General features: G+C 24.3%; 2 protein-coding genes across 5 annotated transcripts; one reads left to right on the top strand and one right to left on the bottom strand.

Moving 5' to 3' along the window:
* Positions 1-232: 232 nt before the first annotated feature.
* On the bottom strand, positions 233-10809 carry LOC126900596 (centrosomal protein of 135 kDa-like). 4 transcript variants are annotated; one of them, XM_050676445.1, is made up of 17 exons: positions 10183-10809; positions 9583-9753; positions 9131-9309; positions 8958-9060; positions 7754-7869; positions 6777-6936; positions 6207-6302; positions 5081-5238; positions 4856-5014; positions 4584-4792; positions 4286-4496; positions 4067-4182; positions 3735-3860; positions 3326-3674; positions 2885-3264; positions 2240-2368; positions 233-444 (listed from the first exon to the last, which is right to left on the bottom strand). In XM_050676445.1, the coding sequence occupies exons 1-17, from the start codon at positions 10466-10468 to the stop codon at positions 420-422; spliced, it is 2973 nt and encodes a 990-aa protein (XP_050532402.1). In that variant the 5' UTR covers positions 10469-10809; the 3' UTR covers positions 233-419. The 4 variants fall into 4 exon arrangements, with proteins under 4 accessions (XP_050532402.1, XP_050532411.1, XP_050532393.1 ...); XM_050676454.1 differs by having other exon boundaries at positions 3326-3677; positions 9619-9753; XM_050676436.1 differs by having other exon boundaries at positions 3326-3677; positions 7754-7866; positions 10183-10808.
* A 3307-nt stretch (positions 10810-14116) lies between these two features.
* Positions 14117-16178, top strand: LOC126900818 (macrophage migration inhibitory factor homolog). The gene is made up of 4 exons (XM_050676788.1): positions 14117-14254; positions 14322-14480; positions 15721-15893; positions 15976-16178. The coding sequence occupies exons 2-4, from the start codon at positions 14373-14375 to the stop codon at positions 16052-16054; spliced, it is 360 nt and encodes a 119-aa protein (XP_050532745.1). The 5' UTR covers positions 14117-14254; positions 14322-14372; the 3' UTR covers positions 16055-16178.
* Positions 16179-16371: the final 193 nt, after the last annotated feature.

Raw genomic sequence — 16371 nt, 5'->3', positions numbered from 1 at the left:
TAAAAAAATAAGAAACTTTTGTAATGCTTTTCTTCACGCTTTTATGGTACCAAATAAATTAATAAAAAACGAAATAACAATTAAAACGCTAGTATAATAATTAGATCACATACAATCATATATATGTAAGAAATTACAGAAAACTCAATTCTAATTTTTTTTTCGCACCTTCATGGAACCAAAAATGGAATGAAAAACGAAATAATAATTAAAACTAATTTAAAAACATGAGTAAATTCAATATGCTTTATATTTTAATATAATACGTGCCTTATATAACATAATAAATACTTTTATTTAAATACAATAAATTAATTAACTAATATACAATAATAAATAATTAAAATACAATTTTTTTAAATATAAACTCTTGAATGTGGACGTTTTAAGATATCAACGAGTTTTAATTTTTCTGTCAATTATACTGTAGTGCTATGATGATCCCTAAAAATAATACAGGGTCGTATCATATTTCGAAAGACAAATTATAATAAACAGTTATAATTATCATCTGATTTTCATAATAAAAAAAAACCCAGCACAGGGGGGGTCGTGGTACAGTGGTGACGTATATAGTTAGATCAAGTAAAATGATATCTGACAGTGATTATAATCATTATAAAAAAAAAACGCTTCGATACAAATCTTTAGAAAGTGTTTAATTTAAAAAAATTGGTGGATTATTCCAAAAGCTACATGATTTGCTATTCCCTTATTAATATTCTGATTAAGATAAAGTATGTCGAATGAAAATGGGATTATTAAAAAATATTATTTCTTATAAAAAAATTGTGTTGATCCATACACTTTTCAATAAGTTATAGCATTATAAAGTTAAAAATATAAAAAATAAAATCGAGAATTTTCACACAAAAATAGCATTCGGTAGCCATTTTCACCACGAAGACAAGTCCAGAGGTCAAATTTTTTATTTTTCAAATTAAAGTATATTATATAAGCTTTAATTTAAGATATATATAAAAGTGTCAGGCCTTCCGGAACATTTTCAAAAGTTAAGTTGAAAAAGTGTATTTTTTTGTGAAAAAGTTGTCATTTTCAATCCGCCCCTATGGGCAGATAAAAGGTCAGATTTACAAAAAAAATATACCAAATGATAAGTAAGGACATCATGCATCTATAAAAAATAAATTATATTGATTTGGTCATTTTTGAAAAAAGTATGGTAGTTTTAAGTAACAAAAATTGAAAAAATTTCGAAAATTAACGATTTTTAAATTTGTAATTTTTTTGGAGGTTTCCCCCATTTACGGGGAACAAGGGAAATTTTTTCAATTTTTAAGGGTAATGTCTTCGACTAGATACGACTTGTGATCTTTTGACGTATCGTTGAAAGAAATCCGTTCGATGAGAGCTGAGAAATAGTGGTAACAGACAAAAAAAAAAAAAAAAACACATCATAGTAAAACCAATACCTTCTCAGCTTCACATCGAAGCTCAAAAAAAAAAAAAAAAGACGATAGCACAGTGGGTTAAGACACAGTATTTACGTGGCATAGTTGGGACAAGTATAGATGATATCTGACAGAGATTAAAATCACTATCATAAGAAACACTTTATAGATTTCTCTTTTATAGATGCATGATGTCCTTACCTGTGATTTGATATATATATTTTTTTTTATCTGACCCTTTACCTGCCCACGGGGGGGATTCAAAATGACTACTTTTTCACAAAAAATTTACTTTTAAAAATACTTTAAATTAATGCTTATGTAATATACTTTATTATATATAAAAAAAAATTTGGACTTTATTTTGTCTTCATGGTGAAAATGGCTAATGTATGCTATTTTTGTGTTAAAATTCTCGATTTTATATTTTACAATTTTAACTTTATAATGCTATAACTTATTGAAAAGTGTATGGATCAATACAATTTTTTCATGAGAAATAATATTTATATCCTTTTATCATTCAACATATTTTTTTTTTAAATAACATCATTTCCCTTTATATGTTTTTATATTATATATATTTATTTATTCATATATTACACTTATTAATCATAAAATTTATAGTCAGGATATAAATAAGGAAATAGATCATGTAGCTTTTGGAATAATCCATCAATTTATTAAAATTTAACACTATCTACAGATTTGCATTGAAGCGTTTTTTATGATAGTGATTTTAATCATTGTCAGATATCATTATACTTACCCAACTATGCCACATCTCTACTGTGCTGGGTTTTTCTTTAATTCTACATTTTGCTTACCTTTGGGATTGTTCTAATTTAGCTTTCTCAAATTTCACATCATTTAGTTGTCGTTTTAATAAATTAATTTCATGTTCATTAGCTACTACATTTGAACGAGAATTTGTTAATTCATGTTTGGTTTTATCTCTGAAAAAAATTAAATAATTAATTAAATTTAATCTTCCCAACAAAATTAATTTCATATTTTGATTTATTTAATTACAAACAAGAACTATACTATTATTAATTGTTTAAGTCTAAAAATAAAGCAATGCAAATGTTTTACATATATTTAAATAAAAAAAAAAATTTTTTTTCTATTAATCCATATTTCCATAATAAAATATTAATAAGTGTACTTAAAAGGGAAATAATTTGATTTAATATAATTTAAACTAAGTACATACATTGATTTTTGCCATATAGGCATATATAATTTTACAGCAATATAATTATTATAAATAATTGAATTTAATTGCTACTTTTACAATTACACAGTAATAAATTAATGTTGTACTTATTGAATATTTTTTTCAATTAAATTGAAAGAATGAAACATATATTCAGTAATGAAGTCCAACCATGGTCTGTGCTACTGAATTGATAGTTGTAACAATATCAACTGCAACCAATACTATAAAATAAAAATTGAACGATACTTACAATACTTCTTTAAGAAATTCTATTTTTTGTTGGCATTCCTCTAATCTTTCTTTTAAATCGCTTTTTTGTATAGTTAGTTCCATGCATTCTTGTCTTGACTCACTTAGCACTTTTTCTAAAGTAGATATCTTAGAACATTCTCTTTCCATTTGTGTATTTAATGATGACACTTCATTATCAAGTCTTTCTCGTTCTTCTTCTGTATTTTTTTGTAGCTGTTCTGCACGGCAGAGCCGTTCAGTTAAATTAATTTTTGTTGAATCGATAGTAGAACATATGTTTCTACACGCATCTAAGTCATATTCTAATTTTTCAATCTGATCATTTTTAGTACATAATTGTGATTCTAGTGATGCAACTTGTTGAGTTAATTGTAAAATCTAAAACATCATTAAATAATTGTTAATATTTTTGTAAAAACTATTAGATTTTTCAGTTAACCTGTGTCTCATAGTTAGAAATAAGCTCTTCTTTGTCTAAGAGTTTGCGCTCTAGATCTGCAAGTAAATGCTCTTTTTCTTTGAGAAGTGTTTTTGATGATCTAGCTTCACTTTCTAAACTATAGTTATTACTCTCTAACTGAGTTGCTTCACAGTTAAGCATTTTAAATTGCTGCAGTATTTCATCTCGTTCAGACTCTTTACATTCAAGTGTTTCTTCTATACGTCTAATTTCTAATACATAAACCTGCAATTGCATTTTTAAATCTTCTGTTTGTTTTTTTGATGCCTCTAAATCATTACGTAGAATTTTATTATCTTTCAACACAGTGTCTAGATCATTTTGTAACCTTCTAAGAAAAAAATTGAATGTTAATAGATTCGGGAGATTTTAACAATCTAATTTATACTTTTTCTCTTTTTCGAGACTCTTTAGGTTTTTTTCAATGATTTTATACTTAGTATTAGTGCTAGACAGTTCAGTTTTCAAATCATCACAAACTTTCTCAGTTTCAGTTTGAGAATATAGAGCATTACTAAAAAAAAATTAATATTAAAAATCTAAATGAGAATAAAATTTTTAAATAAAAAAATTTGCTGAAAAATCAATGCTCGTTATGGAGTGCTTATGAATAAATTTATAAAAAACGTAAAATTACATTAAAGTGATCAAACCCATAAAGACTTATAACAATATTTATAAGCCATTATGGTTAATATATTACTTAGATACAATATTTACCCAATTTTTTTTGATGCATCATTCAATTTAGAATGTAAAGATGAAATTTCTTGTTCTTTATCCATTATCAATCCATCAAGATGTACAATACGTTTTGTTTTTTTTTCCAACTCATTCTTTATAAAATACGTTTTTTTTTTTAAATAAATAAATTATGAAGATTATTTAATTACTACAAATTTTGAATAAATTTAGGTATTTGAAATACTTGATTCTTACCATTAATGATTCACGATGATCATCATTAATAGTTATGTTATTATGATATCTTTGTTTTTCTTGGTGTTCACAATCTAATTGATCATTAAGTTTATTATTAATCTGTTTTAATTCTTCTATTTTAACTTGTGCTCTTTCTAACTGTTCTTCAACAGTATTCTGAGCAAATTGTGTAGATTGTAATGTTCGTTCAAGTCTATCGTAGGTACATCTAATAGAAGATCATTATTTTAATCTAGTTTTTATTTTTACTTTTTTTTATAAAATAATTACATTTTTTAAAAACTAACCAACTTACTTTTGATCGTTAATAATATTTGTTAATTTTTTAATTTCAGCTTTTAAACGAGATGAACTATCTTGATACTTTTCAATTTCATATTGCTTGTTAGCACTTTCCCAAGTAAGAGTTTGTTGTTTTTCCAATAGCAGATGTTTTTCTTTCTCCAATTGTTTAACATACTCATGTTCATTATACTCATTACTGTCAATAGATTCTCTGGTTTTCTTAAATTATTAAAAATTAGTATTATAAAAAAGTATTTAAATAAAAAAAAAATTAACTTTTACTTTTAATTGATTATTTAAAAAGTCAATTTCTCTTTTTAAACAACTGACTTTTTCCCTGAGTTCATTCTTCTCTCTCTCTAACTGTAAAGTTAACTTTTTATCTGATGTTTTAAGAGTTTCATTTGTTAATGTTTCAATTTTTTTCCTCAAATCAATTATCTAATAAAATAACCTAACTTTGTAGTATATATCTGATATTTAAGTAATAATTATAAAAATGTATACTTCATGATGATGCTGTCTCTTTAAACAGTTTATTTCATACAGGTATTCATCTCGTTCAGCTCTTAATTTACTTATAGTAATATCTATATCATTAGATTTAATGGAGTGATGGGTACAGTCTATTTCACTATTATATGATTTATCACATCTCACACAAACTTGAAATAGCAATAATATTATTTAAATGATTGTACATATATATATATAAAAAACAATTACTTGAAAAAAAAAAAATAAATAAAAAAAAATAATAGTAAAAAAACTCTTAAAAATAAGAATTTTTTTATATTTTTATACTTTCATTACTAGCTTATTTTATCAAATTTTACTTAAACAAATATTTTACTAATTTTACATTGTGTTTTATTTATTTCATTACATTTATTAAATAATTTTGGTTATTTATTTAATTTTTTAATCAGTAACTTGATGATGGTGAACTATCAAAACTAGTAGTTATAATTTATTTACATTATATTCTAGATTTAGTTTAATTTTACACTATTTTCATAAACTAATTATTTACAAATTAGAAATAAGAGTTCAAAGCTTACAAAAAGGTAATAGTATCCTGTTGAATATTAAAAATGATATTGTTAGTAAAAATAACCAAATTTTACTTTTTAAATAATTATTCATAAAGCTTACCTTAATATTTACTGAATCGAAAGAATAATTAATTAAAATTTAAATGAAAATTGTGTTTTTATTAAAATCCTATTTGAATGATTAATTTGAAACCATTTGATTTTATTACCCTTTAAACAATAATCACAGTACAATATTTTTATATTTGTAAAAAAAAAAAAAAATTGGTATTTTATCATAGATTTTTTTGATAATGAAATTGTATACAGAATTAATCACTAAATTTCTTTTAAAATAATCATTTTTTCCTGTTTATTTGTATAGTATTTATTTCTCAATTTATAAATGGTTAAAATATCGTTGAGACCTTAAAAATATTGAAACACTAATAAATCAAGAAAAAAGCCAAAAAAAAAAAGTTTAATATCATTACTATTTTAGGAGAAATTTCATGGTCAATGTTACATCAATCGTCCCATATATTAAATTTATTAATATTAAGTTATATTACAATTTTTTAATTAAAAAATAATTTTACCTGTTTTCTGGTGATTATTTTCATATCTTATCAACTTTTTTAGAAGTAATTTATTTTCTTCAGACAACTTATCAATTTTGGCCATCAAATCATTTTCTAAAAAAAATATGTTTATTTGATCTACATTAATCCTTAAATATATTTTTTTAACATAATAAGATTTTTTAGTTTTTGCTAAATAAAACAATACATCTTAAAATATAAGATTTTAAAAGAGCATTAAAGTACACCTATTATATTATATTTATTTTATAAAGTGTAATAAAAGTATAATTTGCAATTGCATTAACAGAAAGCCAAATTTAAAGTCATATGGATAAATTTTTTTAATGAATAAAATTTTTCATTAAAAGTATTAATAGTATGAAGCTTTTACATTATTGGTAGAACTCAATAATAACTTAATTTATTTGATGATTATAATTTTTAATACACAGACAAATATTTTAGTGTTTTTATAGCTAGTAAATAGTATTTAAAAAAATGTTCTTCATATCAATGGTTAAAATGATATAAAATTTTGCATACATTATTTTTTTTTTTATTGGAAATAAATATAAAAAAAATTACCAATATCTTTAAAGTAATTTATTTTGTCAATCATTTTTTTTTGGTCATCAGAAACTTTCATAAGTTTATTCTCATACTCAATTTTTTCATTTTCTAAAGTGCAATTTTTTTTTTTTAGTTCTTCTAGAGACAAATTAATATCAAACATAAAACTCATATCCTGAAAAAATTGTATTTAAACATTAAATTTATGTTTATCATTTTCAATAAAATATTATTGTTTATGTTAAAGGAAAACCTATAAACTACAATTGAATCAAACACTGATACTTACAAACCATAAATTTTAACTTGATGATTCATGCTGTAAATTTAATAACTTTTTTTAAAATTTTATAGAAACTAGATGACATACGCGCAACTACAAAAAAATTTTTGGAGTGCTAAATTACTTTTCTATTATTTTAATAATATTTTTACTAAAAATAAATAAAATTTTCTAAGAAAAATATGCTGGGTAGAACTGATCTCTCTATATTTACATCAGTTCTAGAACAGCATTGTTCAAACCTTTATTATTATTCATTTAAATTTTTTTATCATTTTAAAAGTTATTTTAACAAATACATATTTCACTTATTTTAATAATATAATTTAAAATATTTGATTAAATATCTTAGATAATATAATTCAGAAAAACATAAATTGTATGCAAAAAAGAGTGATAGTTTTTAATATTTGTACTAAGAACTCATGGAAAAATCACAAAAGTGCTATATTATAGACAGAATTTTATTTCAACTACAAACAAAATTTTTTTTCATCTTTACATAATACTACCAAGTTTATCATCATAACTACAATATTATATTAAATATTTTGGTAGAATGGGTTTCATGAAATCTGGAATACGTACCTAATTGTAACTTAAAATTAATTTTAATTTTGCTAAGCTTATTTGTATATTATTAACTGTTAACTTGTTAAAAGCAAAATGTTAAAAGATTGAAAAGTATTAATATATTTATGTTGATTACCTTTTCACAGTTACAATGTTTGTTAAGATGATCAGTAAGTGTTTGTTGAAGAGATTTTTTTTCTTCAGATATTTTAGTTAAACGAAATAAAACTTCATTATAATTGGCATCTGCTTCTATAAAAAATTTTTTAATTAAGTGTAATTTTACTTTATGCTAAAAATAATATTTTACAAAAATGAGTAAAAATAATTAAAAAAATAAAAATAGTTACTTGTTTATCTGAAACCACTCAATAATTAGCAAAAAAAAAAAAAAAATATTGTTTAGAAACTTTTTTTAGCTACTGTAAGTTGAGTATCTAATTTTAAAATAGGATATATTCATTTTAGAAAATTTTTAAGAGAATAAAAACAAATTGTATTTATGTACTTAATCGCCATATTTTATATTCAAAAAACAAATGTCCACAATAATTTTTAGGCACATGGCAGAAAAAATCTCTCTTTATTGTCATAATACAAAACAGCTAACTTAAAGAATAGGCGTAGAATAACGTGAGTACGAAAATGATTAGTCTGCTGCCTGTGTATTCACATACCAAAGATAGTACAGCAGTTACCATGTTCGGCGGACACACTGAATTAGCAGTAATGCTAACGTGACACCATCACATTATAAAAATCTCAAAAATTTATTACTATAAAATATCACCTTCTGAATATAAACTACATATATAATTTTTAATTTAAAAATAATTATGTTTGTTCCTTATACTTTAAAAAGGTATCAACTTAATTTCTTTAAATAGTTACACACAAAATATATCAGATTATTATAAAAAAATAATCAAATTAGGATTTCAATGATTGGTCAATTAAACAAAAACATTGTGAAATTTTGACAAAACGTTAAAGTCAAAACATTAGTCATGGAAGAAGAGTTGTAAGGAAATATTTTTTTTATACTATAGTTCATTTCAAAAGCATTAAGATCTTAAATTAAAAATTAAAATCTTTTTTTTCAGTGATATATTTAAAAATTTTGTATAGAGAAGGATCAAATAGTTTTTCAAATGAAGAGTAGTAGGGAGATTTATCACTCCATTATGCCGATACTATAGTTATTTTTCTATCAAGGGGCTCAGACACTATGGACCTCCCATAAATACATCATCGTTTTCTGAACTTGGGTTAAAAAAAAAAATTAATCTTAAGAAATAATCATTTTATTTTATTATTATTATAAAAGTTTATCTATTTACCATCAAGGTTTCTTTTTAAAACTTGATTATCAGCTTGTATGTTAGTTAAATTTTTACAATCTTCAAATAAAAGGTAATGATTATTAGGTAACTGTTTTTTAGCCTAAAATAAAATTCCAAGTAATAAAATTATTTTTTTTTTTAAATAATGTAAATAATTATGTGATCATTACTTGATTTTTTGTTTTAATAACATTTTTTTGCAAGAATTTAATATCTTTGGTTAATTCTTGAACCTGTTTTTTCAATGTAGAATTTTCTAAATTTGTAGCATCTTTATCTTTACTCTCATGTTCTTTTACTCTAGATTTATTAACTTGTATTTTTGGTCTTAAAGATTGATAATCAATATCTTTAAATTAACAAGAAATATATATAATGGGGCTAATTAATTAAAAGTTATTATTATTTTTTATTTATATGACATATATTTGCAATAATAATAATAGCTTGTATCCACTTTTTCCCAAATTTTCAGAAATGAGATAAAACTAAAATTATTAACTAAAAGTAAACACCTATTAATAATAATAAATAATTTTAGTTTAATATGTGTTGGTTATTATAATTTATTGCATCACTATTAGTGCCACATAATAAAAATTCTTAAAAATTGTAATTTTACTTTTTTTCACTTCTACTTGAGGAATCAGAAACATACTTCCCAATTCCAATAATTTAGCATTTCTAGATACAGCTTCTTCTTCTAAATCAATAATACATTGTTTAAGTTTTTCATTTTCTTGATTATCTTTGTGGTTTTTGGATTTTAAAACTGATATATCATGTTCAAGCACTAAAAGTAAAATGATTTTGCTATATAGAAGTATATATTATACTCTTATAGTAAAATTATGTAAGTTATCTTTATCACAAGCAATTTCTTTAACAAAAGGAAATTAAATATTAATACAATAATATTTAAATATTCTCTTATTATCATGTATATTCATTATTAAATCATAGTAGGAATATTAATTCTTACATTTATGACACTCAAATATATTTTTAAGTAAAACAACATTAAAAAAGCATTTATAATGTATCTGCAATTAATAAAATATACAACTAAAATACTCAATATTTAAATAAAATTTAAAAGCATCTACAGTAGAATACTAAAATTCATTTTTAAAACAAGTTTTAAGCTAAAGCTTAGTCTTAAGTTTTAATAATTCCAAATAAAATTATTAATTTAAATTTTATTTACTAAAGAAAAATTTACTTTTTTTATTTTCACTAAGTTCTTTTAGTGTTGCTTGCAATTTGTTATATTCTTGAATTAATGAACAAGTATCTCTTATATATGGTGAAGATTTTGCTTCCAAATTACGCGCTACTTCTAATGAATTTTGTGCTATATTTTTGTAATGTTTTAAACTTTCTGTAGTTTGCAGTAAATCTGCAACTAATTGATTTACCAAATCAAAAGATTCAATAGACATATATTGACGATATCCAAGTTTATCAAGTTTGTATCTAATATTTTCATAATCTTCGGATTGGGTCATGATGTTATGATTAATAATAAATTGTTGTTTACGTAAAGATGGTTTAAAATAAGCCTCTTAAAATGTAGTTAAAATTTAATAGATTTTAATAAAAAAATTAAAAATAATTTTACAATACATTGAAAATCACCAACAATATTTTTAACATAAAAGTTTAATTTGTAATATTTTTACTAATTAAATTTTTTAACGTCCGTTCAATGATGAAATCATTTAGTGAAATTTTAACTTATAAAGCAATTAAATATTATGATTTGCCACTTATATTCATGAATTTAGTTAAAAATAGGAATAAAAAATATTTTTAACATCAAAGTAATAAAATAAAAATACATTAATATTTAAAAATTACATAGTTCAGCTTATTTTTTTTTTAATTTTGTAATTTTTATCAACATTAATAACGGCAGTTATGTGATTGAAATTGATAAGAAATAATATAGCGTCTCTGATAACAACTGTTGCTCTTGATCGCGAGGAAAACATAGACAGAAGAATTTATTCTATGATATCATAATGGTTACCTTTATACAGTTAATTTGTGTTTATTATTGATTTTATCAATTTCGAAGATTTGTTAATTCTGTGATTTTAGTATCCTAGTAATACTACGTTGGTGTTTTCATTAAGACCTCATAGATCAATTAGTTAGTAAATCAATTTTATTTTAGTTATTACAACAATCTACACTTATTATACGTTAGGGTCAATCATTTTTCAAAAATTAAGAAATTATTATAATAAGGATAATAAAAAAAAACGTGATTTTTATGTTTAAATATCAAGTATTTTCTAAATGTTATAACATTGCAATTTTTATTTTATCGATTTATTACAACATAAATAATGATGATGATTTATTATAACATAACTATTGGCATTAGCGTAGTTAGGGTAAAAATTTAGAGTTATTCTATGTTACTGTGGAGAAAAAGTGATTTTTTGCTCACTTTATACGTACACTTAATTGAATAAATAAGACATTGGCTGTGCCAGAATTTTTTCATATAATAGTCTTGAATGAGGTCAATTTTTTTTTTACGGACCAGTAACATAAAATCTTATATTAGAATTAAGAGCGTATTTAGAACTCATTTTAGGGGATGATCAATTTTTTTACTCTTACAGGCATGGTAGAAAAAATTGTTTACTAAAAAATTTCCAAAAAACAATGTGATGGTAAAAATAAAATCGTGCACAAATTATCATCATGATACTAAGATAAATGATCAGTTTTACATCCTTCTATATCCCGAACTTATCATACTACAAAAGGCGGTTTCACATGTAAGGGAATTATAAAATGGTTTTTGGCTAGGCCAATTATGTACGGGACGGGTATTATAGCCGACTTACACCATCAATGAGAAAATCACAAGCAATATCTAGTTTGCACCCTGAGGATCGAACCCTGGACCCCGTGCGCGAATACATACTTTTCTACTCCTTACTAGGCCAGATCAAACCCTTACTATAAATTTTTTTTTTAATTAAAATTTGAAGTAAAAAATCCATAATTTCACAAATATTCAAATCTTGACTAAAATATTTACGGTAAAGAAAAATTAAAGGGATTTTCGGAGATAGTGACAAAAAACCTATTAGAAACAGAAAAATTCATAAACAATATGTAACTAAAATGTTGATAAGTTGTGTAATTTTCTTCAAGTCACATGATCGAGTGTTTACGTTAAAAAACATTGCAAATCGGAACTCACTAAGTAATTGTAAAATAAAATAAAAAAATCTGTGAAAAGATGTCAAATTACTATTCTTATATCTTAACTATTTCTTTTGTTTGCGTCATTCTACTCGTTACTAATAACCAAAAAAGAAGGAAGAAATAAGAATAGAAATAAATATCTTCGTCTTTATTCATAGTTAAAAAAAAATGTATAATTTAAACATTTTAAGGGAACTGTTATAATACATACACCACTCATTATTCAGGAATCTATAAATTATTGTTTGTTAGTCATCAAATTAAAAATATATTATTTTAATGTAATACCATAAGGAATTCTTTAATTGTGGCAAATCATCTATTTTAAATAAAATAATACTAACACAATCGAATAACAAACAGATAATAGTAAAAGGTCGTAACACTTCTTACACACATAGATGAATTACATTTAATATAAAAGAGCACAAAAACTGTCATTTTGACTTACTCCTTCACTTTATGATCTTTCAACAAGTGCAAGAAATGGCAAGGCATACATTATAAATTCACAAAAAATCGAAGCATATTTATTTTCATCCTTGCTTCCAACATCACAAAAGTAAACTTATATTTCACAGAAGATGCATAAAGTGTAAAGTTAAGTATACTAAGTATATAAATTAAGCAGGTAATCAGAAAAATTAAGTGATTACTAGAATAAAATATTATTAAAATAAATAGCTACTTGTGTGGTCAATACAAATACTCTTTTGCGAAGATAGAGAACCCATTTGTGGCTCCTATACTACTCGAAGTATTTATTGACACGACTCACAGTCAGTACAAGCTTAGATAACTATTCGCGCGAGTGACGTTATTGATACTTAAAGTGTGATGATTAATCATAATAATTTCTATTTCAAATTATAATTATATTAATAAATTTTCAAACATCACTTCGCTTTTCTATATTTTTATCTTTTCGTAAAACCTTCGTATTTCAATCCGAAAGAAAATTATATTATATAATTTTATTCAAGAAACACAGTAAATCAATCATTCTCATGTTCATGTAAGAATTTATTATAATAAAACACAGATAAAGTGCATCTGCTTCTGAAACTGATGAATTGACGATCAATATTTATTGCAAAATTGGCAATCGTCCGAATTGCTATTTAAACTCAAAGGACCTGGCCATCGTGGTCAGTCGATTCCAGTGCTTTGTGTGATTCATCAGTCTCATTACTCGGTTGTCGCTGTCGGGCTTACTGCAAAATATCAAGTCTTTGTTTTTCCTTTTTCACCTACCTACTCCCGTCCTTAACTTTTCATAGTGTCTTTTACTTCGTCTGCACCTCGTATTTTGTTATATTCATTACCGGTACGCCCAGTATTTGTGTCTTGCACTTCGTCTGTATCTCATACCTAGGTGTTACCCTTATTCCCTTTCTATAACAACGGCCTTTTGACACCCACAACTAATACGGAGTGTCAGCCGAGCACGGTAACTGCTGTATGACCATACGCACGTAAATATCCAGGTAGCAGACTCATCATCGTCGTACACATTTCTCTGCTGCTTTTTCCATGTATAGTTTGTTCTACTTTTTGTTCTGTGTTACGACATACAAAACCACGTAAATTAAATAATTTATATTTCATTTTGAATTACTATAGAACATTTAGAACATTTTTTAGATATTACTTTATTAATCATTTGGTTACTTTAGGCCCGAGCATAGCGATATTAGAAGGCCCAGGGGCTATCGCCATATGCCCATCTTTCCAGTCCGCGCCTGTATTCAGTATTTTTAAAATACAATTTTCAAACTTCAAAAGTATAATTTTCGTAATTCTTATTAATTTTAGAATTTAAAAGTGACATTTTCTGTCTTACCACATAAACATTTTGATAAAACGTTATAATTTTGACATTAAACATATATTCTTATTGTGCCACTAGAGGTCAGGTCAAAATAAATACGATAATGATAAGTTAGGTTCAAGGATTAAAATAGTACCTCATTTTAACACAAAACAATTTTTATTTTTGTTAAAATATCCAGTTCAAATTTAGCAATACTAGTAGTAATAATCATTAAGTTATTTAATGTTAAGTGAGTTATTGATATTAATTAAGTTTTTATAAATGTTGTAATATGATACATACTATCAATTTTCTAGGTGCTATCAATTTTTTTTTGAAAATTTAATTTTTTTTAATCTACTGAAAACATGCCTCATTTCCGTTTGGAAACTAATGTATCAAAATCTAAAGTGACACCTGAGTTGTTGAAAAAAATATCTAAAGCTGTTGCACAAACACTTGGGAAACCAGAATCAGTAATAATAATTTCATATATTTATTTATAATATATTTTTATATATTTCATTTTTTTAATGAAATAAAGGTGTGGAATTTGGGAATAACATATTTTTATCTCTCGATACTCTATTATACGCTTTCTCCAAATCTATAAATACCATACACAGCTTTTTCTTCTTTTCTCTATATTTTTCTATTAGTTGTCATACAGAAAAAACTGGCTTCAACGTTCACTATCCAGGCATAAAACTATATTGCTATTTTGTAACTGATGTTTCTCCTTTTAGTTTTTTGTCTATTACTTTTTCCCAAATCTCCATACTATGACTCATAAGCTTTATGCCTCTATAATTTACTTACTATTGTATATCTCCTTTGCTTTAAATATCGGCACCACAATACTATTCTTTCATACTTTTGGCATTTACCCTTCTAATAGGATTTTATTAAAAAAATCAACCACCTTATGCCAACACCGCCTAATATTTTCCATACTTCTACTGATACTTCATTTAGTCCTACTGTCTTATTCTTTTTTATTAATGTCACAGCTTTCTAGAATCTCTTTCTCACTAATTAAATGTACCAGTCTCTCATTCCATGAGATATCCTCTAATGACTTTTGGATACTACTCACCTGTTATCTCTACATATATCCGAGAAGAGACAATCTGCCTAAGTTCTTTTCTGGACTCCTCAAACTTTTTGACAAAATTTTCACCATCTGTTGACCTGACGTAACCCTATTAGTCACCTCATATGACTGGAAGGGGAACCGTGAAAGTATTTTTATCTTCTTTCACAGGGAAACTTACAAAAATGTCAATGAAAATATTATTTAATATTAGATAAAGTTAATTAAAAATATACCAATAAAATAACGTGAACTTAATTGGTTATATATGAAATTAATAAAATAATACAATTAATTTTGTCCTGGATTGAATATGTAATCTAGATTAGTACCTCAATTCGGATTAAATAATTTAATCCAGATTACAAGTATTGCCTGATTCTAGTTAATCTAGATGATGGATTGATCCAGAGTTCATGCTTAGCATTAGTTCAAACAAATTTTATAAAAGCATTAAGTCCTAAGTTCTGTTTATCACTAAAAACTTTTTGAGTACAATTCTCTTCTCACCTATGTATAAAAGTGTTAATAACATTTAAAATAAGTTTCTAATAGTATTTTACTTAAGTGGTCCTCTTTTGTTTTATGTCTGTATTTTTAACTAATATATTGTCTATTTTTAGTATGTAGCTATTACTGTAGTACCAGATCAACTTATGACTTGGGGTGGAACTGATGAGCCGTGTGGAACAGCCACTCTTATGAGTATCGGTTGTTTAGGAGTTGCAGAAAATAAAAAACATGCTGCTGTACTTTATCCATTATTGGAAAAAGAATTAGGCATACTGGGAAATAGGTATGTTTTATAATTAAATCATTGTTTATAAAAAAAGTATTTTATTAAATATTATTAAAATAACAAATATTTATTTTTTTAGATTATATATAACATTTTTAGATCAAAGTACATCATCAGTTGGTTATACTGGAACTACATTTCATTCACTCTTTGGTTAATAGTTTTAAAATAAATAACTGTATGCAACAAAATTATTACAATGATTTGTATAAAATAATATTCTGTTTTAACATTTTCTAGCCTAAAATTTGAAATATATTTATAAATATCATACAAATTAAATAGTGTGTTTTAATGAACTTTCATTAATAGAATAATAAATTAAATCCTTGTCTTTTATTTTTTCTGCCAATCAGGAATTTAGGGTAAAAGTAGGAGTGCAACAAGGTTCTGCTCTAAGTCCTTGTTTTCTATAGTTATGGATTAAATTACTAAAGAAATACAAGGAGATATATGCCAAGGTGCCTATTTTTTG

Source organism: Daktulosphaira vitifoliae, unplaced genomic scaffold, assembly GCF_025091365.1.
Source record: "Daktulosphaira vitifoliae isolate Bord-2020 unplaced genomic scaffold, ASM2509136v1 Scaffold_1, whole genome shotgun sequence".
Classification (NCBI taxonomy): Eukaryota; Metazoa; Arthropoda; class Insecta; order Hemiptera; family Phylloxeridae; genus Daktulosphaira; species Daktulosphaira vitifoliae.
The sequence above is the reverse complement of the archived record's forward strand: the minus strand, read 5'-3'. Positions and strand labels throughout refer to the sequence as shown.

Coding starts and splice junctions, on each gene's coding strand:
- LOC126900596 (XM_050676427.1), bottom strand. CDS start 10,468: ATGACCCAATCCGAAGATTATGAAAATATTAGATACAAACTTGATAAA. Junction 5,015..5,080: donor AGAGACAGCATCATCATGAA/GTATACATTTTT, acceptor TTATTTTATTAG/ATAATTGATTTGAGGAAAAA. Junction 3,678..3,734: donor AGTCTCGAAAAAGAGAAAAA/GTATAAATTAGA, acceptor TTTTTTTCTTAG/AAGGTTACAAAATGATCTAG.
- LOC126900818 (XM_050676788.1), top strand. CDS start 14,373: ATGCCTCATTTCCGTTTGGAAACTAATGTATCAAAATCTAAAGTGACA. Junction 14,481..15,720: donor CACTTGGGAAACCAGAATCA/GTAATAATAATT, acceptor GTCTATTTTTAG/TATGTAGCTATTACTGTAGT. Junction 15,894..15,975: donor TTAGGCATACTGGGAAATAG/GTATGTTTTATA, acceptor TTATTTTTTTAG/ATTATATATAACATTTTTAG.